The sequence below is a fragment of the Barbus barbus genome (assembly GCF_936440315.1).
Source record: "Barbus barbus genome assembly, chromosome: 38".
NCBI lineage: Eukaryota > Metazoa > Chordata > Actinopteri > Cypriniformes > Cyprinidae > Barbus > Barbus barbus.
This window is the reverse complement of record NC_136716.1, coordinates 18157554-18183082: the sequence shown is the minus strand read 5'-3', so window position 1 is coordinate 18183082 and position 25529 is coordinate 18157554. Positions and strand designations below refer to the sequence as shown.

The 25529-nt window shown below is 35.6% G+C and overlaps 1 protein-coding gene across 29 annotated transcripts in view; it reads right to left on the bottom strand.

Annotated features, from left to right (window-relative positions):
• The window catches only part of LOC306857932 (actin-binding LIM protein 1-like), a 73592-nt gene that overhangs the window by 44979 nt on the left and 3084 nt on the right, over positions 1–25529 (bottom strand). Inside the window, exon 1 of one of the 29 annotated variants that reach the window (XM_079398214.1) lies at positions 7967–8276. The exons of the other annotated variants lie outside the window; for them this stretch is intronic. Within the exon in view, the coding sequence (XP_079254340.1) occupies positions 7967–7988 (22 nt within the window). The 5' untranslated portion in view covers positions 7989–8276. Of the gene's footprint in view, positions 1–7966; positions 8277–25529 lie in introns of those variants that run through there. 29 annotated transcript variants of the gene reach the window in all.

The following is a 25529-nucleotide window of genomic DNA, read 5'->3' as shown; positions in this document are numbered from 1 at the left end:
CTGCTCATCACAAGTGTCATTTAGAGTCGGTACAGTTGCATAACGAAGGTCATGAGTCATTTGTGCTTTGCCATTCACTAACTTCTGACATGTTAGCCTGCGGACACACCAGCATAAAGAATAATTCAATTTTAAATTTTTGGGTGTACTATTCCTTTAAAACATAAACACCACTATAAACAGACATTAAAACTCTCATTAAGTACACTATTCAGTTGTTTATAATCTTGATAATTACATGCCCTGAAGGAGAGCAGACATTCCACAGACAGAAATGATGGATGAGCTGTGTGCTGAGGCTCACAATACTTCAATCTGTTTCTCGCGGTATCTGTGTTTGCGTGCTGTGTTTCACTTAAGGCTTTACTATGCCATATTTGTTCAAGGTCATCAGGCCAAGACAGTGTCCACTCAAAGCTGCTGTTCTAAACCTGGCGGCACTCAAAAGCTAAAGTTAATTCGAACGAAAAGAGCTCTGAACCCTTTAAAGTGGCTTTTCATTGGCGTGACTACAAATCTTTCCTCTTACTCTCTCTATCCTTCCTCCTTGTGACATTTAGTATTACTCTTAAAATCACAGGAACCACAGTACTCTCCATCTCTCTCACTCCAGAATGACACTTCTTCACTTTATATCTCCTGTTCTATTGGAGAGTTAACGCATACCTCTCTAATCTAATCGTTGGCCACTTGAAAGGCTTGTGCAAGATTACCATAAAGAATCTCCCTCCCACCTCACTGCTCCTTATCAGGCCATGTGCTTACATAATATTGCCACCCAAAAGAGTTTCCACTATGTAAACTGCTCTGGGGAGAGGGGGGGACGGGGGGTCTGTTCAAATACTGTATGTCTCCTAATAATATATTGCATGACATTTCTTTTCCTGTCACTTATGCCTCATGACTTTAATTAAACTCCTATTAAATTAATTAAAAACCTGTTTCCAATGGCTTTTTACTACTGATTCAAACCGTTAAGTTATGAGGAAACTTGCATTAAAAATAATTATTTCAATGAGTCAACTGACCGTGAATTGGACATCAAGGCTCGTGTTGTGTTCATGTCAAGAAACTGCCATGCGATCTAAAGCTATGGTTATGCTAGACTTTGAGTGCATTAAATTTCTACAGACAATATGAAATCACACACTGTGAAAACACTTTTTACATCACGATTCAGACTTTTTTCCCTCACAATTCAGAATTTTTTAACTGCAATTTCAAGTTTATGTATCGGAATTCTCGCTACTTTTTTCAGAATTCTGTATTTACATCTTACAATTCTATTTAAGCTTCCATAAAAACCACCGCACACTTGAACGATGCAAATGTCACATTTGAAGTTTGAAAGCACATAAAAATTGCCCTCATTTTGAGCACAGTATGGAAGCTCTTATATAATGTGGTATAAAGTAAAGAAATGGACAACGTCCCTTATTTTTTCTCTGCTGAAGTTGTCGTGGATGACAGGAATTTTCCCTTTGCCTGGACGAGGTAGTGAGAGCCACTAATCAGTAAAGATAAGATTCTGGCAGGGGTTTGTGCTCAAGAATGTTCCTACCAGCCTTTGAAACTGAAGCACAGGATTTTGTCTTAAACTAGCCCCCTCCGCCCGAGACAGCTGTTGCTATAGCAACCAACCCTACCAGGGCGGCAACAGCATGACACTGGGAGCTTGTACGGTGGAACCCCAGAGTGAAGCTGCAATGTTGACAGCTAAGAATGAACTGTTTTGTGTTTCAATCATGCAGATGGGCTAAACTAGGAGAGTTTCCTGACATATGCTGTAACTAGTACAACAGCTCACACTGTTGCTATAGTAGGCAGACACACAAAAGGCAGATTTGGACACTGCTACAGTATGTGTTCTCTGCATTCAGCCAAAGACAGAGTCTGCTACCTCTACTCTGTCACGCTCGACGCAGATGTGAGGGAATGTGGGCAGGTGGTGAAGAACAGCACAGCTAAACACTGAGGCTTCCTGAAACACAAACACTATGAGCCTCATTCATAAAACACGTGCAAGACATATTTACATGTAAAGTTTCTATAAAAGATCCTTAAATTGTTGCACGAAAAGAATGGTTTTATGAACAATACACAGAAATGTGATTGCCTCGTTTTTCATGGATAATATCTCCAGTATAATTTAAGAACATGCTACATGAAAAGGGAAAAAAAAGATATTCATTTTGAGTTTTGTTAAAGATTACATTTAACCATTATTAAATTATTAGTGTTTTTAAAGGTTGACCACAAAAGTAATATGAATGTAAAAATAGGCAATTAGCATGCACAAATAAATTTCCAATAAATAATAATAATAACAATGTGACATGTTATTACTGCAACTGTAATTTATTGCTGTGATGGCAAAGATTAATTTTCAACATCATTACTCCAGTCTTCATTGTCACATGATCCTTCAGAAATCATTCTAATATTGCTCTCAAGAAATATTTCATATTATTATATTGAAAAGAGTTGTGATGCATTTTTTATGTTTCATTGATAAATATAAAGTTCTAAAGAACAGCATTTATTAAAAGTAAAAACTAAAATAAAAAAAATAAAAATGAAAACGCTTTGAGCTGAACTCGAGTTCTGACTCAGAATGAGTGTGTGTGTTTGTGTGAACAGAGTGAGTCAATGTTTTACTCCTCACCACTACCTACAGCAGCCATTTTCAAACTACACATACAATACATTCCTCCTCAACTCAGACCATGAAGGTCTAAACATCTTTTTGTCTGCCTGCTAATTTTAGTAGAGTTTAACCTTACAACAACCCTGTACTAATCTCAGTATTAGCTCACCTCTCAACTCAATACTTGACCCCTACTAACCTTTTGCGCTCTGGCCAAGTACAAACGACCGGTCAATCCACACATGTCAGGACTGGATGCTAAAGAGAGCTTGTTTTAGACACAGACCTGGACTGATTGCTGTCTTTTGGCTACAGGTAATGCATTCAGGGTGAAATATTCATTTCTCATAATCATTTTGTATTGGATTGATATAATATTTGTATTGTGGTATGGCTCCCCTCCAGTCAACGTCACGCCGGCCCTCACATTGCTGGCCCACATCCAGACTCACAAATAGGGTCTGTGTTCAAGAAGAGAAGCAAGAATATGGAACAGCACCTGATAAATATCGTCTCTCATGATCGATATATATATCTTATAGACACAGAACAGATATCAAAACACACCAGATTCTTCAGGACTGAGAAATACACAATATAGTCAATTAGTTTTTATAGAAGTGTATGAAACAAAATACACTACTGCTCAAAAGTTTGGGATTGGTAAGGTTTTTTTTATTTACTTTGATATTATACAGAATTTATATATGCCTCTTATGCCCACCAAGGCAATATTCTGAAATATTATTTCTATTTTCTATTTTATTTCAAAGTGTAATTTATTCCTGTGATGGCAAATCTGAAATTTCAGCAGCCACTACTCTAGTCTTCAGTGTCACGTGTAATAATTCTATGGAAAAAAAAAGTATTATCACAGTTGAAAACAGTGTTGCTTAATAATTCTGTGGAAATGTGATATTTTTAAGGAGAAAAAAATGCAAAAGAAGTAGAAAGTGTAAAAGAAGCATTTATTTGAAATATAAATATTTTGTAACATTCTATTTGTCTTTACTGTTACTTTTGTTCAATTTAATGGATCCTAGCTGAATAAAAGCTTTTAGTTTTTTTTTTTAAAATTACCTCAAACTTTTGAAAGGTAGTGCATTGCCTTAGAAAGTGTTTCTTGCTATTCATGAAAAATAGATGCCACTTCAAGGTAGAACATATTTACACATACTGATTGTATAATTGTATTGATTTTCATCTCTCATCTCAACTGCTACTATCGTACTCTTTGAACAACTTCTAATCAGGTACAAGACTACAAACACTATGTCAAAAACCAACACAGTAAAAATAATTCTTAATAAAAGTGAAATAAATACAGCAGAACACTGCACGAGTGCTCTCTAGTGCAATATTATCAGTATAATTCATCATATTTTGGCTGTGGAAAACTTTCGCTGATGAAGATTGATATATAGCCTAATATAAAATCTCATAGTTTTAGGCAGCAATGTGTCATATACTGGGGCTTTGGGATATTGTAGTGGGAATCAATCCCAGTAGATTGAATTCACATATTTTACCTGAAATAAATTCAGCAAAATAGAGTCTATAGTAGACTTACACATTTATATGTGATTCAACATCACTGAATTTGTGGATAGTGTAGACTTTTTATAGCTGATTCAAAAAAACATGCTAAAATCTGACCCCATAAGACCCTTTGCTGTCTGTCTGATTTTAGAGATAACTATTGGGTCTCAGGGTAAAGTATTATTATTATTAAAGCATTAATTTAAATATCCTCTTTGGCATGCACACAAATACATAAAGCTAACTCACCAACCGAGCAAAGGACACACTATTGTGATAAGCAAATGTGATAAGCATATCTGTACCACAGCCTATGAGGCCTCTGAGATCAGTGACTGATGTAACGTACCCGCAGGTGAAATAGCCAAGGGATAATGATATGGACACACATATGTACACTTATTAGTCTCTGTATCTGACTTCTTGATATCTGCTTTGAATGTGGCTGACAAATTTCTATAATTCCCTTTAAAGAGTACTCAGTCATTCTGATCTTTCCCTCACATTAAAAGGCCAATAAAATACATATCAGTAATGTTGGGGCACACTACACAAAAGGAAATGACTGACATTTTGGCCAGATGTTAGCTGTGCTATTTTTTCTGTATTGATATCATGAGGCTTTTACACTGAATGTGTCTGCTGCATAACAAAGTAATTCCTTGGTGACTGCTGAGTATTTTCTTTAATAATGGATATGAATGATAGAAAATAAATGGATTTTCCTAAATTATACTTTTGTATAAGGAGCTAGATCACATTTAGACCCATTTGGTAATTTATTGACATGTAATGACACTCAACCCCCAAACTGAAGCTATAAACTGCTTAATCATCTGGATTATTTACTCAATAAAATGTGTTTGTTTGTCACTGCAGTTACAGTAACATACATCAAGCCCAAGTATATATATATTTTTAATCAATAGAATTCAAAAATGTTATATTGCATCTTAAAAAGCCTGTTTTGCCAAAGTGTAGGTTGATAAATAGGTTTAAAGAGCATTTTCAACATATTTCTGCTGAGATCAGTGTGCTATGTTGGCAAAAAATAGTCTCAATAACATCCAAACTCTATGTAGCAGATAAACTGTTTATGCTTATGTTAATACTAGGCCTATAACCCTTTCATATAGGTAGTGAAATAAATATTTGCAGTCAGAAACAGTCCTCAGAGTCCATGTATTTGGCTAACTATCATATGCTAAAATATCCTGTCCTTAAATATAGGGCTACAAAACTGGTATATCCATTCTTCTAATACAGAACAACACATTTTTAGATCAACAATCTCATTTACAATCATGTGAAGCGCTCTGTGACCATTTATGGAAAGGTTATCAGAGTTATGTGCCTTTGACGTGAGCATTCTCATTTAACCACTGATAGTACAGAGAGTATTCAAGCAAATGTTGTGTGTGTGTGAGTGTGTGTGAATGTGATTTCATTGCTACGCTAGGCTCAGCCACTACCCAGCTGCATGCATGGAGGAAATGGACAATCTGTAAATCTGGCACCGTGGGGAATGAGATTGCAGATGGCCAATGATACAGTAATATTTGAATAAATTTAATGAGACGTAAAAAAATAGGCATTAAGGTCTTCCTTCAGTTTTCTGGTAAATAAAGACTTGATTGTTAATATTTTATGAATTCATGTATTTTTATACTATATTTTAAATAATGTATTATATTTTAAATTAATCAATTAATATAAAAAATAGTATGTGCATATTTTTATAACAATATGGCAGGGTAATATTAAGTAATTTTGTAAATAAGACTTTATATTCAGGTTCAGGTATAATGTGAACTGTATACTATGTCTATTATGTTATGTATAAAATAACAGACAATATCTATTATTTTATGTGTGCATAATGTAATAAAACAATGAACACAAATAATGTACTTTATTATTATAAATTAATCAAATATTTATTATAATATATAGTTTACATATCTGGATAATATACTTTAAATAATTTTCATTTATCATTTAAAATATTGTAGAAATGTCTATTATGCTTTTGTTTGTGTATTAGCTTATGGCAGCTAGCCTGTAAGTTAATGCACTGAACTAAACTCCATGCATGCATTAATGAACATATTATGTGCCATATACGTATGAAAGCACTGACATTCACGTGTTTGTGTGTAAATACAGGTGTGTAAGGTGGGTTTGCAGTGTGTGTTGTGTTGTGATTTCATACGGGGTACGGGCTCAGCAACAGACCAGTCATCGCCCAGTTGCCATGACTACAGCGATAGGCTAAATGCATTATTGAGTTCATTCTCTCTTAGTCTCTCTCTCTCTTCTCATGTCTCGTTCCCTCGCTCCCCCTCCCTCATCCTGCGCAGACCACTATTAGCTTTTACTAAAGCATAATCTACTTTTCAAAACACACACACATCGCTGCTACGAAACATCCTTCGCCTCCGTTTCTGAGTCGTGACAAGGGCTTTCTTCGGGAAACAACCCTATTTCCGGAGAAATCCCAAACAGGAACGCACTGTGCACTGCCTGCATTCAGTTAATAATTCAATAGCCTGCTAAATTCCTACACAGTGTTACACAACATCTCTGATAGAAACTGTGCCATCTGAAGCTCCTTCTGTTGAATAACAGTAATTTTTTGTCCTATTTTGGGTGTTTTTCACTGTATTGTTTTAATCAGGCGGTGTGGTCCTGAGGCCTGAGTCAACATGATAATGAAGCGTTTAAGATTCACCAGATGTTCCTGCTATAATGCGGCTTCCCTCATCAGATAACATGAAACTTCTGAAGTTACTGCCACTTAATATTCACAAAGAACTCCCAGCATAAAAGTCCTGCACAGACAGTTACGCACATTCACACATAACCAGTAGACCTAGTAATCTCTGTATTATTTAGACTAGAATGTGTAAAATATGTACCAGACCACACGAATGGTGATACATAAACAGAAAAGTCTATAAAATGGTCTTTTGGATAATAATAAACACACATTATGTTTGTACAGCACAATGTGCAGCCCACATGCTGAGAAACGATTTAGTGGTAAAGTAATCGTCTTTAAGACCAACCCAAGACAAATACACACACACACACAGACTACAATTCATAATTAGCCTTAACTGCAAGCCTCAGAATCGCAAACAAATACAAAAGCACAAGCTTTGTCATTTTCACACCACTGTGGTCGACCAACATGAGCTTTTTAACACCAAATGCTAACAAAGGTATCTAGAGAGCAAGGTGGCTCATATCCAACATACCAATAAAAATGAACAAAACTTAATGGTAGCGAACAACGAATTTAGTGAATTTAGCGAAATTAGCGAATTTATTGTGTTTCACGCTTCAAATTTTTAAGTGTTTTACATTATAAAAAAGTGCAGTTTTACTATTACAAAATAAACTCAAAATTATTTAAAACATGCACTATTTTAAAAATAATAATGAAAAACTAACAGCAGAAATGCACACTATCCATTGACAAAATTGTCGGTAGATTTCCAAACTAACATTAGTGAAATATTACTTTCTGTTGAGAAATCTATCAAGCAAGAGTTATCAGCAATCTAAAAATAGCTTAATGACTACCAATTAATCGCTCTGTCCAATATATCAGTTAATCACTAGTACCACTATGTTCCCTTCTGCAGTATCTCATTCATTTTTATACACGGCAATCCTTCTAAAGCAGCAAAATCTCCAACATGCTGGCCTGGTTTTCTCCCTCTGCATGAGCTCTCTCTCCTGGTCCCCACCCAGTGCTGTGCAATGCCATGCTACCTTTCTCCTTCACCATGACCATTGGCTCCTCAGTGTCTGCTGGGGCTCTGATGAGGAGGATCAGAGGGAGAGAGCTGCTTCCTCCTGCCTGCTTTCTTCCTTGGGTTCTCCTGCTTTATTCCCCCACTGAATCCAAACGTGAGGAGACGACGGAAGAGAGAGCGAGAGAGAGAAAGAGAGAGAGAGCGCAAGGCAACGGCAAGATGACAGCAGAGGAACGGATTGAAAGAGGTTGCACTCTCAAACGAAGCAGCCGCTCAGCAACTGCTGGCTTGGTCTTCGTTTCTCGAGCAGCCCCCCCTCTGTGTGTGTGCTTGTGGACTCTGCCCTGGCTCTTCTGAAATAACCAGGTTGCAGCTGCCGTGTGTGACAAATGCAGATTCCACAGCCGTAATCCCTCGCAGTTCGAGACACCACCTTAAATTCTTCAGACAGAGATGGAGGGGACAGGCACATGTGACTCAGTTTAATATACTGCACATTTCTATTTTTCCTGTTCTCTCTCTCTCTCTCTCTCTCTCTCACACACATATTGTCTCCCTCCCATTGTTCTTCACATGCTCTGATTAGCTGTGTTTATTTCAGTGAAGTGCTGACTGAGTCTCGAATCTGTTTGTTGCAGATGAATTAGCTGGAATATAACTCACCTTCATTGACCGACGTATGTATAAGGTAAAACAGGAAAACTGCATGTGATATGCTATCTCTGGCCTTTGCGAGATCAGCTAGTCTCTCTCCGGACTATCAACGCGTCATAGCTGTAGATTATAGGATTACTAGGCCGACAGTTGAATTGGGGAGTTTATTGAGAGGCGTTATTAATATTCACAACGATGCATTGACGTCACTAAGGGTAGCGTGTACTGAGAGAATGGGGCTGCTCTGACGAATTACCCAGAAGTCTTGGTACTCGCAGAAAAGACGTGCATATACTTTTTTTAGCTTCGTATTTTGTATGTGACTGAGACATACCGTTCTAAAGTTTGGGGTCAGTACATTTTTTTAATGTTTTTGAAAGTCTTATATGCTCGCCAATGCTGCATTTATTTTGATCAAAAAACTGTATAAAAAGTAATGCTGTGAAATATTATTATGATTTATTAAACATCTGCTTTCTATTTTAATATACTTTAAAATGTATTCTTGTGATGGCAAAGCTGAATGTTCAGATTGATTTGTCACATGATTCTTCAGAAATCATTACAATAATATCCTGATATGCTGTTCAAGAAATATTTATTTTTATTATCAAAGTTAAAATGGCTGGGTTGCTAAATATTTGTATATTTTTTTGGAAACTGTCAGGATTCTTTAGAAAGTTCAAAAGCACAGAATCTCTTTTAATCAGTGTATTGTGTCCTTGATTAATAAATGTATTTATTTATTCATTTATTTAAATCTTACTGACTCTTATTGACCCTTAAATTTATATTTTTTTACTAAAACCTTTTTGAGATTTAAAAGTCATATTAAAACACATTTTTTAAATACAATTTTTTTTAAATACTACTTTTGAAAATCTTGCTATAGTGTATATAGGTTTTATTTTATTTTGGTCCCAAATCAGACTTTTCTTAAAATCAAAAAAAAAAAAAAAAAACTTCATTATTATTAATGAATTATTATTATTATCATTATTATTAAAAAAATCATTAAAATGTTCTAATTATAATAATCTAAACAATCTGTGAAGTAAACTATGTAAAGTGTGGCTGTCCCTCAGCAATGATTCCATCACAACCAATGATTTTGCTTCTAATAAAGTTTCAAAAGTTTGTGTACTTGTTTACCAAGCAGACAACAGTAAAGATCAACTGAAATATGATGTGTACTGTGTGACGAAAACAATTACAAAGATTAACATCACTTGTAAATCAAAGTGTCATTTAAAAAAAGCATTAATTTAGCCAAATTATGCAAAACAATATTGAAAATATTATTTAATTTTATGTATTCAGGAGATACAATGCTAGCTATGAATCAATCAGCCATTATAATCCATTATATAAAATGTCATTTCCACACAATGCATACATTGAGATGTGTTGGAAATTACATTTGTTGGTTACATTATGGTTCAGATAAACATGCAATAATGTGGACACTGTTAAAGACAAACCAGCCAACAGGGACAAAAGTGTCCAAATTCTAAGAAACAGCCGTATGGGTTGATATGGTTAAAGGAGATTAACTGAATTTTAAATAAGGGAGGATGTGTGTGTGTGTGTGTGTGTGTGTGTGTGAGAGAGAGAGACAGAGGGTGTCAGCATGAGAAGGCCACAGACAGCAGGTGTTGGATAAATAGAGGAACTTGAAGTCTATATCAATAGAAAGAAGAACACAGCTAGATCACTGTCATTACTCTCCATTTATATGTACAAAACTACAAAATTTCACTATGGCTACTTCTGCTTTAAATGCTTGTTTCTGAATAACTAACATCATTTTCTTGTATCTCTGACATTCTAAAACACAAGACAGTGAATATAAACGAATAATAGTTATTGAACTATATTGATGTTCTGAAGGGTTTTCGTGTTTCTATGTGAATGCTAACATGTTCTAGGATGGTTGCTAGGATGTTTCAGTTCTCAAGTGATCTCAAGTGATTTTTCCCACCTATTTTGCCCAAAAAACACAAACCCACACCCTTACAATGCCTGCAGCAAAGTACTGCTATGGAAAAGCAGCACATGTGGAACAGAGGAATAACACTATGATACCTTTTGGCTTCAGGGTCTCTCTGACTTCCACTTCCTGAAGGGATACACAGCGGGGATCCTGACTTGCCTTGGCTATAAATGATTGATTGGTTAAGTGAAGCCATAATTACTGTATGCACTGTTTCCCTTCTATGAGCTGGCACTCTCTGAGCACAAGTGTCAAACATTAACAGTCAGGCTTACGCATCCACACACATCTATGCAGATGAGGAACCTCTTTCCAATCTCTCATTTCATCAGTTCTCAAATTATTCAAAATATACAGCAGATATGTCCTCACATAAAGCAGCATAGCATCCAGTAAGACCACACACATCATCTGCATCTGGAAATCAATGACTTATGCAAGCTTACAATGAACATACTAACGAGAATAGATTTATATACGTTCTAGAAAATAACTGTTGCAAAACAAAAGCAGAGTGTAGTTTTAACAAAAGTATTGCATATTAAATTACATAGATGAAAACACACACAAATGTGTACTAAGACTGTATAAATAAATATGTCAGTATGTTACTCCAGGATGCAATGACAAATCTGCTGAAAACTACATTATGAAACATTTACAATACCAGTATATGGCATAAGAATGAGTGATTGTAAAAAAAGAGACCTCTGCAGACTAATGGGAGGATTTGTCAGGAATGTGTCCACCATAATCCTGACAGCGGGATAGTGCTATGATCCAGCTCAGACTTTAGATTAGCCTTACATCCCACTGCCTTATAAACACAAATACCAGCATCTCTGTTCATCTCCTCAATTATTTTATAATATATTACATTTTTGGCTTGTGCTATCCGAAATAGTCCTGCCCCTCTACAAATATCACTATGACTCGGAACTGCTGCTCTGCTAAAATCTAAAATATCCCATCAATAAAATATTTTTGTCTCATTTTAGATATTACTCAAATTTCAAATTTTCTAATTTTCTAATTTCAAACTAATTTCAGTGGGGGGGGGGGGGGGGGGGGGGGTTGAAAGATTTTCATGATTTTTTCTAAATATCTAAACGTCTTTAAAAAAAAGAAATTTTACTAAAAATACAATTAATTTGTAAATAAAATTATTTAATGAAATACAACAAAAATCAAATAAAATGAAATATTACGAAATATTGTAGTTTAAAAAACAATGGGGGTTAACAAGAAAAAAAGAACATTAATGAAAATTGTTTTTCTGCAGTGTTGCCCTTTAAAAAAATACTATTATAAACAATTATAACTACTTCAATTATTTTTTATTTTATTTTAGCTTTAACATATTTTTTCTCATTAAAAAATATTTCTGGATATTGGAAATATTTTCTTAGCAAATAAGTGTCTAGCAAGAGTCTAGCATCTCTCCTACTCTTTCTCCCCCCTTACCGGGTCCCATGTCAGGAGGTGCCATTTTCTCCAGGATGACATATTCATTAGGGTTCAGGAAGGGCAGCTGCTCCATCATGGACTGTTTGGGAATGAGGTAGAGCACCTCAGCCACATTCCCATCTTCAATAATGGACATTCTCCGAACTGAGTTCTTGCGCTTCACCCGGTCCAGCACCGCAGAGTCGTCGCTGCGGCTGGAGCCGCACAGTTTGCCAAAGCTGTTAAGATTGGGTAAATTGGGCATGGCGAGACCCTCTAACCACTAGAGGAGATACCATACAAGACAAACATAAAAATCGCCGGTCACACAATAGTGTGTTGTGTTACAGCTCAACCCCAGGTACTAGATTAAACGTCCAGATCGCAGGGGTTTATTTGTGTTGTCGGTGAAGCAGCGCTGAGCCCTCTGCTGTGAGCTCCTACCTGATTTACGTAAGCAGATTACGGCCGATGTATTTTTAGTGATTATCTTCAGTGGAATAGAAAAAGAGCACCTGCATGGGACAGTCATGGAAGTCATGACTTTATGATCTGATACAATGCGGATGAAAGTTTGAAGCAATATCAAAAACAGATGCAACCCGGCCTAATGCTCTGTGATTGGATGCATCAGAAAGTCTTACATTGAATGGTACTACAGCCGTATATTGCAGTTTAAATCGTATTTAAATCAAATCATGTGACTGTCTTTCATGTAATACAACACAAGGCAACACAACGTCCTTATACTGGACATACTAGGAAATAAAACATACAATAATGCATCTGCTTGATTAAATGGACATTTCTGATAAAAATAAAGATCCTCTCTAACCAAAAGCGTTTCTATCTGAGCTTGTAAACCCATCCGCATTTAAACTGGCACGTCACCAAAGCTGCTCTAGGGGACCTTGTCTGTGGTACTTTTAGAATCATAAACCCTGCTTCCGTGTCCCATACGTACCGAGACACTAATATCACTCTCATACACGTTTATGTGTACAGCAATTACTTTGCAAGGACATAAAGCGGTTTCTCCACTGTCACTGTCAGACATATGATAGCTGTTATATAAAAATGTCAATTTTCCCTGAGGTCGTTACAATGGTCATTTATTCAAATGATCACATCAGCAGAAAGTGTGCAATACTTGTTTGTGCAATACACTACTTTTATGACTGCTATCTTTCTCTCTCAGACGCACACAACACAGCAAAGAAACACACACTTTAAAGGGATAGTTCAATTAAAAATGACAATTCTGTCATCATTTTTCTTCTATGAAATATAAAAGATGATATTTTAGAGAAATAAGAACAGGATGAGAATTACAGGGGTGTTTGGGGAGTCTGAACCCAAATATGTTTGTTTTAGTCTTTGTTTGCTAGCTTTAAGGTCATTTATATGTTAGTGCACCCCCAATGGTTGACAAAATTAAATTTAAGCAGATATACACATTTATATTAATTCTTATATTCTTATATTAAGTCTTCAAGAGATGCAGGGCAAAAATATTGATGGCTCATATTGCATCATACAAACTTTTTTCAATCAAATGCTTTCAATGATAAGCATGTTATACTCAAGAGTATATTATTAAATAAATTAAAAGTACCATTCATACATGCACATTAACATCAACACATCAATAAAACAGCAACGCACTGAGTCAAATTAAGAGTCATTCATATTCACACGAACAGATACTCAAAGTGTTTTTTCAAGCACATGAATATGTTTATGTCACAGACACAAACTCGATCATAGAAGTACTACACTAAAAGTTTAACAATCATATACGGACAGTGTCACAGTGCAATTTCAAGATATTTAAAACATGCTTACAAAATATTATTTTAAAAGGGGGGGGGGGGGGGGGGGGGGGTGAACTTTTTGATGTGTTCCACTCAAACTTCCTGTTTCAATAGAACAAATTGCGTAATAGAAAAAGAAAGTTGACATGTAAATTATTGTGCTCCACAAAAAATGTATTCCCTGACAAAAGTTATGCATTCTTGGAGTGACTCGCATTCACTCACAAAACTGAGATATTTTCCACATTATCTTCATTTGTGCTCCAGAGAAAAAACAAATAAGTGCAGGTTTTAGAATGGAAGGGGGTGAGTAAATTATGAAAAAAAAAATATATATATTTATTTATTATTTTAGAAGAAAAAAGTATTTCAGGATTTAAATTTTCTTTTTTTTATATATTTTAAGAGTTTGTAAGGCTATTTGGAAGAAGACAATTTCAGTTGTGTAAGTAAGATTACAACAGATTTCACTCTGAAAATCACGAAAAAATTTTTTTTAATAAAACTGACTCTCCTTTCAATCATGACAGCTCTCAGAATAGTTTTAACATGCTAACGGATGTGACAATGTTAATATATTTGGTCTAGGTGATCTATATCAGCTATGTTTGCTGCTGCTGCTGTGAGCATGTTAGATACGCTGCTCCTGCATGAACAGGAATATGTCAATTCTGTAGCAGATCTAGACAGGTGGAACTGGGGAGGTGGAGGGTTTTAGAAGAACTCTGATGGCACACTGCAGGGCCAGCTTACAGTGAACACTGAACCAGAATATTTTAATGATGAGCAAGCAATCTCATTGGCTGCAGATCCAGCAGAGGCCAATTAGCTCATGCATGACTGATGTGACTGACAGCAGATTGCATGTAAAGGACCTATCGGCCTGTGCATCCTGTGTTTCCTGACTGAACTAGATATCCGATTCACACACTAGGATGATTTCACAGCAGTTACATAAATCATCAATCTGGATGAAAAGTAACATTACTCTGACTGCTAATCGAAGACCCAAAGGAAACACAACCAGACATCCTGAGTGTTACACTGTCTTTTGTCCTCATGTGATATGTTCCTTCATTCCCATTTCTGTGACAGCTCACAGCTCAATATTCAATTAGGGCCTTTCATCTAAATCTCCTCACCTGTGTGTGTCCTTGTGCATTAAGATAATGACTATGACATTAGAGATGCATACAGCTCACCAGCGCCGTGTATGATCCAGGTGGAGGTTATATGAGCAAGGAGACAATATAATATATAATGACTTTTAATGGCAGAGTACAACAAAGTGCCCAGACCACCTATGTCTCCATCCAGAGGGGCTTATGTGGGAGTCGCTTATGCATAATCACCACTTTAGCCTCAGGAAGATGACTATAGTCTACCTACTGTGGGGCAAAAAGCATTTGTCAGCTGTGCTAGAGCACACCCATGAGCACAGAAACAATCGGCAAAGTGTGTGTTGGGGCACTTTAAAAGTGCAGGGTGTAATTTCTGTGTGACTAGCAGCAATGATTATCTCACAGAAAGTTCTGGGGCAGATGTAGAAATGTCTAGACCCAACCACACAAACACATTCTTTTAATACTACGAGACACTATTAAGCGCCACGTGGTCTATTTTAGGATAAGGATACTGTCATGATTTGATTGATGGCTCAAAGCACATAGACAAAACAATTTAAAGCACTTAGCTAAAACCCATTGTGTAGCCCATTTAAGAAAGTAGAACCCAAAATATTAGCAGTGCACCATTTTAACAAGCTAAATTCAATTTCCATCATTTGAGTATATGAATCCCTTCGTGTTATAAGCGCTCAAATGCTTGAAATGCCTCACATGACAGAGCAAAGAGGCAGATTAAGTCCTGCTGATATTTTGCAGTGCTGTCATTCATTCTCTGGCTGTGCTGAACAACACCACAGAGTATCCATTACCTCTGTCACACCCCAACATGAAGGTTAAACCAATACACAGCGATGAGACAAATGTGGGCGAGAGGTGAAGAAATGAATGCTAAAATGTATTTATTTGCATCTTCCTTTTTCCTTCATTCTTAGGTATTTTAATAGGCTTTTTGCTTTCAGTCTTACAGCACAGGTTGATGCTGATGACCCTAATGTAAAAAATATAGGCTATATTTTCTCTGTAACACCTTAGAATAGTAACACCTTCATTAATAACATTTATAAGCATTATTAGCTTTTAATTTACTTTAATTTACTTTTTAGGTTAAATAGCTTTATACTACATAAGTACATAAAGCATATTTACCATATTTAGATATATGTTAAAACATTATGAACACAAAATGAAATATTTAATAGTTTTAAAGAAAATGCTGTTATTTATATTATATTTCATATTTATAAATTATATATACTGTTCAAAAGTTAAAAACAATTTTTTCCCTCTTAAGCTCACTAAGGCAACATTTATCTGATCAAAAATACAGCAACATAGTATATTAATTTAAAATAACTGTTTTAGTATATTAGTATTTTATTAATATATTAATTATTAATACATAATAATGTATAAATAATACTACACACACACACAATTTCAAAATATCTGACAATGTTTAGTATTAGTATAATATTTCATATTAGTTGAATATAATATTGACAATGTTTCTATTTATTTCAACTTGTAGTTCCATTTTGGAGCCCCAGGGGACAGTAGAGAGTATACAGATAGATTGGGTGGGGAGTGGGGGGGGGGGGGGGGGGCAATGGGATCTTGACATAAGACAATATTCAAATCTACTTCCTCATGCGATGCAATGCTACCCACTGTGCCATTTAAATTTAATTCAACATTTAAATTACCCAAAGAAACAGCAACATGAGGTAGGTTAGACAAGAATAAAGAAGCAAGGTAGTCATCAAGCATATACTGACAATAGTCAGGTAGGAAAAGTAGATAAAAAGTATTCTGGATTCTCTGATGGTGTATGAAGCCACTGCTGCACACATAAAGGCCTATCATGTTCAGTCAATCTTGTGTGATGTAAAATGCACAACTTTGTCCACTTTATGGCCTATTACACATATGTTCTGATTCAGGCAAAGCCAACACAATCAAGCCGCTAATCTGCACAGAGAATCGCTCAGGGGCTTGTCCACACACTTGGAAGCTGAACCTCCTTAATAATGCTACCGGGCCTTCCATCCATCTTGACATTCTTACACTTGACCAATCAACTTGCTGAGGAAAGGATGTGCATGTGTTATCTATGGACTGGCAAAGGTCATGATGGGACATAGTACTGCATCCGCTCTGGCTCCCTTTGGAGGAAGGTTATTAAACCAACCATGCATGGTTTAATAACTTTCCTCCAAAACATCAAACAATACTCCCTTTCATCGTCATTCGGGCCCACGTCTCATTGCATAACATTTCTCCATGTGGTGTATAGAATTTCTCATGGCAAGAGTGAATCACTTCATAGATGAATGCAGGCAATGTAAAGAGCATCATGACGAGGAACGCTGACATTATATAACATCCATTCACAATGGATCAAGATTTCAGTCTCTCTCCATTTTGAGACTCAATAGTCAGTGAAACCATTAGATGCACAAGTGTATCACAATGCATGACTATTTTAATGGCTGTGTAATGTAAACATCACAAAGTATGGGAATTCATTAATATGGTAGGGTAAGACAGAGGAAGATGCCACCCTTAAGAAGAATGTGTGTTTATTTTTAAATTGTAACATTTTTAGATTTAGGTTTAGCATGTGCAGGATGATGATGCATTGGCCAATGTGGTACTACGGGTAATAAATAAAAACATTTATTAATTTGGTATAGAAAAAAGTAAAAACATTCAAAGAGTACTAGGGTAAACTAGAACCCTACCTATGGTAGGAATGTAAAGAATAATTAATATCAAAATCCTTTATTAGCTATTCTATTTAAATTTGTGTTTTGAATAACCGACAACTGACAAAGCAGAATCCCAGAAAAAGAGATGAATCTGAAATATAATTTTATAATATAATTAATATAATTTTAACAATCATATAATAAATTAATTGGTGTAAAAATAAAATAAAATATTGGTGTACATTTCACCAAAAAAAAAAATTCATTATATATATATATATATATAAGGCCTATATAATAATTGTTTCTGAATAAAGTAAATCCTACAGCATTATAATACATTTATAATGCTGTAGGATATTTTGTACTTAACAAAAACATTAATATGTCCACAAATCTCAATATGTAAATTAATAAAATGTCACAGATCACTATTTTCCAGAGACACAGAATGAATACAAGTTATCTCAGAAATGTTTTGACTGACTAAAATGTTGATATTCAGATAAAATGATAAAATTAAGAACATAGCATTCATTAAATATGTTGAGATGAAATGTTGTGCCATCTATGACAGAGAAAAAAAATAACGTGGGAATCTTACCATATCTGACCCTACTATATGCAAGTCATTGTAGGGTGTTTTGTACAATATTAAACAGGGGATTCCTGCTCTATTTCTGTATCCACCAAGGGGTCCTTAGTGTAAAAATGGCTAAAGTCCCAGGTCAGCATTGAAAATGTGTATAAACTAATAGCAAGTGAAATTTTGTTAAGTGTTGCTCCCCCTAGCTGCACTTCTGAAAAGTGCAACAAAATAACTTGTTACACATGAAACCCAGGGCCAAAAAATACAGCAAATCTAATCCAATCAAACACAGTCCACTGCACGCCATGGCAATTACCATCTCAAGATCCACTTCACAGTATGAAGTGTAAGCATGCACGCCATAAAAACAGCATACACTAACAGTGCAGTTTTCATAAGGTAAACACAATGTTGGAAGTGTCATAAACTTAACATTTAGATGCCAATAATAAACAGCTTGTCTTCTCATAATTTGACACCTTCTTATTTATGTGATCCAAATTAGAAAAATATCACTGTGGTTTGTGTCTCCGATATTACAAATGAAGTCGAAAACTTAAAATTCCTTGAATACATCTGCTTTTTTTCTGGCTGTGTGACCCTAATTCAACATCCCTGAAGGAATTACACTCCAAAAGAATTGCTTTAGCTATTAAAACCACACAGACATATTCATCTTTGTTGAGAAATCTAGAACAAGGTGCTTTTGACATTTACGACTGGAACGGGACGTGTTTCTTCACACTGTGAGGATTAAATGACTGCATCCCTGCTTTATTTCTCACACACAGGCTTGCAAACAGATGCATGCTCTCCAGGAGCTATAAAGGTGAAGCGGTGTCTTCGGCTCCACCCATTGGCTGATTAAACTTGCTCATCGTGAATTGCCCACATCTGTTTCAGGGTACAAAATATACAAACACACACTCTCACGAACACCCACAGAGAGAGACTGTGAGAAAGAGGAAGAAAAAGAGAGCCTTAGCAATTTTGCACTAAATGGTTACACTTGAGAGAATATTGTAACAACAAAACCTGCTTTTAGTCTTCAGCAACTGCTCCGTCAGTGCTCATTGGACTCACTTGAAGAGGAAATGTTGGGGAAATTCTTTCACAATGTCGTAAACCTTTCCGAGTTTTTTTATTTTTCCCCTCTGTATTTTACGTGAGGCTGGTTTGAGTTATATTCCTGACGATTAAAGTCTACCATGCAAACAGCCCATGGTATCAGAGGTTGCTCGGAAACATCGTGGGGGTGTTTATTTGTTTGGACGACCTTCAAACCCTCAGCCAACCTCAGAATCAAACCTTAAGAGCCCTCTCAGCCCTTAAGAGAGTCCCATTACAGACCCACGAGCACCAGAGCAAATAGCACCAAAGTCTCTGGAGAGAACAAGGTGCAAGCAAGCAAGAAAAAAACAAATCTAACACTGTGTCCTGACTAGGTGTGATACCATTAGCAAAAAGCACTGCACGTTCTCTACAACACAGCCAGTCTGAACATATTTGATGATAAATGTTACAGTATACGGAGGAGGATAAAAATGAAGTGATTGGTGGAATAGCCTGTCACTCATAGAGGGTCGATCCAATTGTTAAAATATTAATTTTAAAATAAAACTGTAAATTGATTAATCACTTATAAATATACTTAAATGAATAAACAGACATTTTTAAACTCATTTAATTAATTAATATTTAAAATTTACCAAAAGATTAATACTAAATAAGCATTTTAAAGCATTGGCCCATTACTTTTCTTAATTCATTTGCAAACTACTTTTCTTAAACTATTAAAAAGGGCATTTAAAAATGTAATTGTATTTAAAAAAATAAAGTTTTTAAATACATCTATTTATTTGTCACTTTGAAAAGTGATTTACTCATATAGTTTTTTATTTTTTAATTAATACATTGATAATTGATTTTCCTTATTTTATTCTTAAATGGCACGTCAATCGTCCCTGCTTGTTGCAACTGGTTAGGACAAAATTTATGAAAAAACTGCTTTTATTGCCTGCCACTTTATTGCTTCATTCCTGGTTAGGAGGACACTGTATAAAAGCATCTAATTGCATCTGAAATGCTTCTTAACACTGAAGCATTAAAAGCTTTAAGTGGGTTCATAACTCAAAAATCTATTTGCTAATGCACCATTTAGTATGTCGCTGAAAAGCAGTGTATATAAAATAAGTGACCGCAAAATATCATGTGCAGTGACTGGATATACTGTAAGAAAACTGTGACAGGGAGAGAAAGCTCTCTCAGGGTCTAATCACACAAAGAGATTGCATGTTAGCAGCAGCTCTAAAATGATGTCAGGTAGCCATTGGCGATGGCCTTGTCGCATACACAGCACTATTCATTTCTCATCATGCTCCCCTGTATAACTAATGTATAAGCATAAGGTAACTCAGATTTTAAATATATTTTAAAATATAATTTATGCTTGTGATGGCAAAGCCGAATTTTCAGAAGCTATTACAATTTTCAGCGTAACATGATCCTTTAGAATCATGATTACTAATTTTGCTACTTATTTATTTTGTGTAAACTGCGATACACTGTCATTTAAATCTTTGGAATAAGTAAGATTAAAATAATAATAATACTTTTATTAAGCAAGGGCGCATTAATCTATATCTTCTCTCTTTACTTTAATAAAATTAAATACAATTGAAAAAAATATAATTAAACAAATTTTGTACTGTTTTTATCACATTAATTTCCCAGGCCCGTTTAAACAGCAAAGCGTATATGGTTTCTTATTTTAAAAATAGTAGTGAGAATGAAGGATCAAAAAGAGTGAAAATGATCATGAAAACTAAAATATGATATATATATAAAAAAAAAAATAATAAAAAAAAAATTATTAGCATTTGAAAATGACCCCTTTAAAAAACCCCGGACAGTGTTGTGTCAGTGTGCATCATTCAGACAAGCCTGATCATTCTCTGAGCTGGAGGGCTTTAAAATAACACATTCAGATACTGCAAGCAAGCTAAAATGCCTATGCTCCATATATCTCAATTTTGGCTTTGAGCATCAGTTGTGGTATCAAAAGGTCAGTTTCTATATCCTGTGGGTTGACAGAATACTGGGTAAACATGAGAGCCCAACACAGTGTTAGAAACACACAGGCCACTGGCCTGGGGAACAAAACGGATGCTACTGTTTCAGTAATGTCTGATCCTACATCTGCTGTTCCCAAGCCACGGTCTGGAGAGCTATTATTAATGCAACTGTGCCCTGCTAAGAAGTAATTAATGTGATTGCTTCTGCTCTTACTGCAGGTGGTCTTTTTGGATGCATCAATTAAGCCCTTACACTGCCGTCACCTTGTAAATGACCCACAAACCCACTTTGCCAGGAAAACTGCAAATATTGCTCTCACAATAAGGCTCATAGGACTGCAAGATCTTTCCATTCTAAGTGGATTCTGTCTTCAGTTTATGCTAAGTTGACGTTCATGCATCAATATTCATAAGTGGATCAATCAGGACTGCAGGATTATTGTGATGTACTGAAACAAGATTAAGTCAGAGTATTTATAATGGCAGCCTCTCTAAGCCAAATCAATAATTTTGAAGGAAAGCATAACTGTCACAGTTCCACACTGCAATAAATCCTCTCAATTGTCTTCATTTTTTTATTGAAAATATGGCTTGAATTATCAGTTATTTCTTTTAAATGAGGCATTTCTTCCTTTAGTTGACTCTGAGAAGCATTTGCCTTGATAATGTTTTGCAGACTCTGTGGTTTTTAAACATGTCACTGTGTAATTTAACCATTTCTTATTAAAAAGAAAACGCACAGATAAAATGCTTTGCAATGTCAAAATTCACTCCAACCCCTGAATATACAAACTATTTATGACTTTATTTTACAGAAAAATACCCACACTGTTCATATCTAAATAATATCTAAAGTTTGTCTCAGTTAGCAACAGTAATCAAAGGGGATGGAGTTTTGCAAAATTGATTTTTTTTTTTCAAAGATTAAAAAAAGAGCAAAAAACTCCCCTATAAGAAAAAAGAAGGAAAAGGAGAGCGAGCTGCTTTCTGATGTAATAAAGTATGTAAAAACAGATGGTCTGAAAATGCAATAAATTGGATGATTGTGCAATTTAAACCGTGGTCAAAGGGGCAGAATCACACACTCACATCGACTTTACCTTGAATACTTTTGCTTTAATACTGAGCTAATAACACTTTTTGTTACTGAAATATATTCTTAAACCTAACCCTGAAACATCACAAAAACATTTTAGATGTTCATTTATTATTTTGCATGTTTCTTTAGCCATTTGAGACTATTGGATTATAGGTTATTTCAGGTTTTACTGTCTTTCTGGGGAGCCCAAAATGTATGCAAATTCTGACACACACACAAGTAAAAATGTTGGTTTCTTCTATAATTTCACAAGGTCACTAAAAGAGTCAAGAAGACAAGGTATCAAATGCACTCTGGATTTTGTGATTAAGATTTTTTTTACTACAGTGTAGAGCATAATGATCCTTTGTTTTGAGAGGGATCTCTAGGTTTACTTTCAGCCACATCTTCTACAATAACACAGGAAATAATTGGGGCAAAAGTCAGCTGGTAGCCAGTAATATCAGCAGCCCTTTCCCCAACTGGTCTGTAACTGGACTTCTGTCCACAATGTGAGATAAACTAAGGAAAGCGAACTGGCTTTGACATGAACCAGGCATCAGGAGAAAGTGACCTAAAACATTTAGCCAAAAGCATGGTAAGATAAATTCCCAATTGAAGCTAAGCATTTATTCTGTAGACTCTCGAGTGGCTCTGGAGCTGAGCGCAGATGAAGCATTCGTCAGGATGGCGATTTTTTTTTTTAGTGCAGAAGCACAGAATCAGCAGCCCACAGGGAATACAGAGCTCAGGAGTGTGTGGTCAGCTGGAATCAGAACGATGGCCTCCATCTGGTGCTCACACACCTGCAAGGTATATATATATATATATATATATATATATATATATATATATATACTACACACATATTTATTTATTTATTTATATAAATACTGTATATATATATGTATTTGTGTGTGTGTGTGTGTGTGTGTGTGTACACTGTACATACATAAAGAAGGCCAAAAGTCAAAAGATTTTTTTTTCATTTAAAGTCCTTTGTTAAAAAGGTCCTAATTTCCACTCAAGAAAAAGATGCTCACTGTATAATTCTCAAGTAATGCTAGTTTTGCATATCAATTTGTAATGTAATGCATATTTTTTTGTATTAAACATAACAAATATTAAAGTATGTTAAAGCATTTTGGGCGTCTAAGTGGTTGGACCCACTGCACATGATATATATGTATCTGTGTGTATTTGAAACAGAATGAAATTGAATAGGAAATTTGTATCAGTTACCCTGTGTGACCTCTTTTTTTTTTGAGTACAGTACATTGAGATGTCTGTCTCCAATGTTAAATGAGGTCTGGACTAAATCAAACTGAGGTTATCTTATAAACGCAGGGCGGTGTAAAACCCGTCTAAAACAAAACCCACTGAACAGAACACATGGAAATATTTCTAACTCTCATTACTCTGGCTCCTGCCCAGCTCCTGCCATTGTTTCAGCGGGAGCTGATCCACTGATGTGACTTCATACAGGATCTCCATGAAACTTCTAAACAATACGCACCTCACCAACCCTCTGAAGTAAAATGGAGGACATAGAAAGAAAGAGGAAAAAGTACAAGTCATACATGGGTTCAAAGAGTTTAACTTGGTGACATAACCCAGGACTGCAATTTCAAGTCCTGCCACTGGTTCCGCCATCATCCCTTCCCCCTTTCCACTTGACCAGCTCATCCAAAGAGAGGTGACATCCTAGTTATAGGAATGTAGTGGGTCCAGGCTCGACTGGCTGAGGGCGGCTTGGGAACAGAGAGAGGCAGAGGGGCAGCTTCCTGGTGGGATCATGCTTAATTAAGCCTGTAACAACAACTAAAGCCTTGTGGCTTTCAGGAGGCTGAAACCCCAGCAATCAGCAAGCATGTTCCACTTCCCTTGGTCATCCTAACGGTGGCAGATCTTTAGTGCAGATCACCACCAAGTCCACACAAAGAAGCAGAGCCGACAGCTAAAGGTCAGTGTCTTGCACAGTTCAAAGACTATGCATAACATTAAAGCTGCAGTCCGTAAGTTCTGCTTCTTTGTCGCCATCTCTGTTTGAAAAACTGGAATTACAGCTGGATGCGGAATTCTCTCGCTTGCGTGGGTTGTGAGGCGGCACGGCTCCAGCGCAGATGAATCTAAAGTTTTGAGGTGAATGTGTGGCAGACAGTCAGTCACGCACCGGTGTGGATGTTTACTGTACTTTGCAATCACAGATTCTAGCCTATGTCTTGGAATATATGACCCAAATAAGAATTTTCACTGCATATTGCCATCTGAACAAGTAAGTAACAAGACTGCCACATTTGTTCTGACCAAATGAGGAAAAAAGGATTTCCATAAATAGCGCTACCAATAGTGATTAAATCTAACAATCGGTTAGCTCATATCACATCAAACCGTGCAAAGTATTATTATTGTTATACTTTATTCTGAAATTATTAATGTTAACAACATCAGCATGTGCGGTTCTAATAATCAGCTGCTGTGATGTCTGTTAAATCAAAGAACAATAGGAAAAAGAGGAAATCAATAACTTTCGTAGCTAAGAATTTATCTGTATTGAATTTAAAATTTAGAGTTTGATAAATTAATTCAATTTCTGTATATTTAAGTAGTCTAATAAAATGTTCAAATTGATAGCTCTCAATTATACTGTAATGCTGAATGGCTAGTCAATGGGTAAATATTAGGGGGGAAAACAATCTGTAGTACTGGTTTCAGTGATACTGGCCTTCAGTCATAAAAAAAATCTGCTATTAAAAATATACTGTCTTTATGTTGTTTCTACATTAAGGATAGAATGTGAAATTATTGCAATTAAAAAATTATTTTAAAAATGTTTTTGTGTGTGGTTTTTGGTAACTTACATTAATGGAAATATGACCTTTTACTTGATTTACTTCAATCAATGTTACTGTGGTTACAGGTTCAATATTCAAAGCTAGTGAAAAACAAAAGAATTGTCTCATTCATAAAGTTGCGACTCAAAAGTCGGTTTGAGATTTGAGATTTGAGATCTGTTACAGCTGTCAATCTGTATAAATGTAATATAGGAGTAAGACTACTAAACCACTCACACAAGTGATTCATTCAAAAATAGTG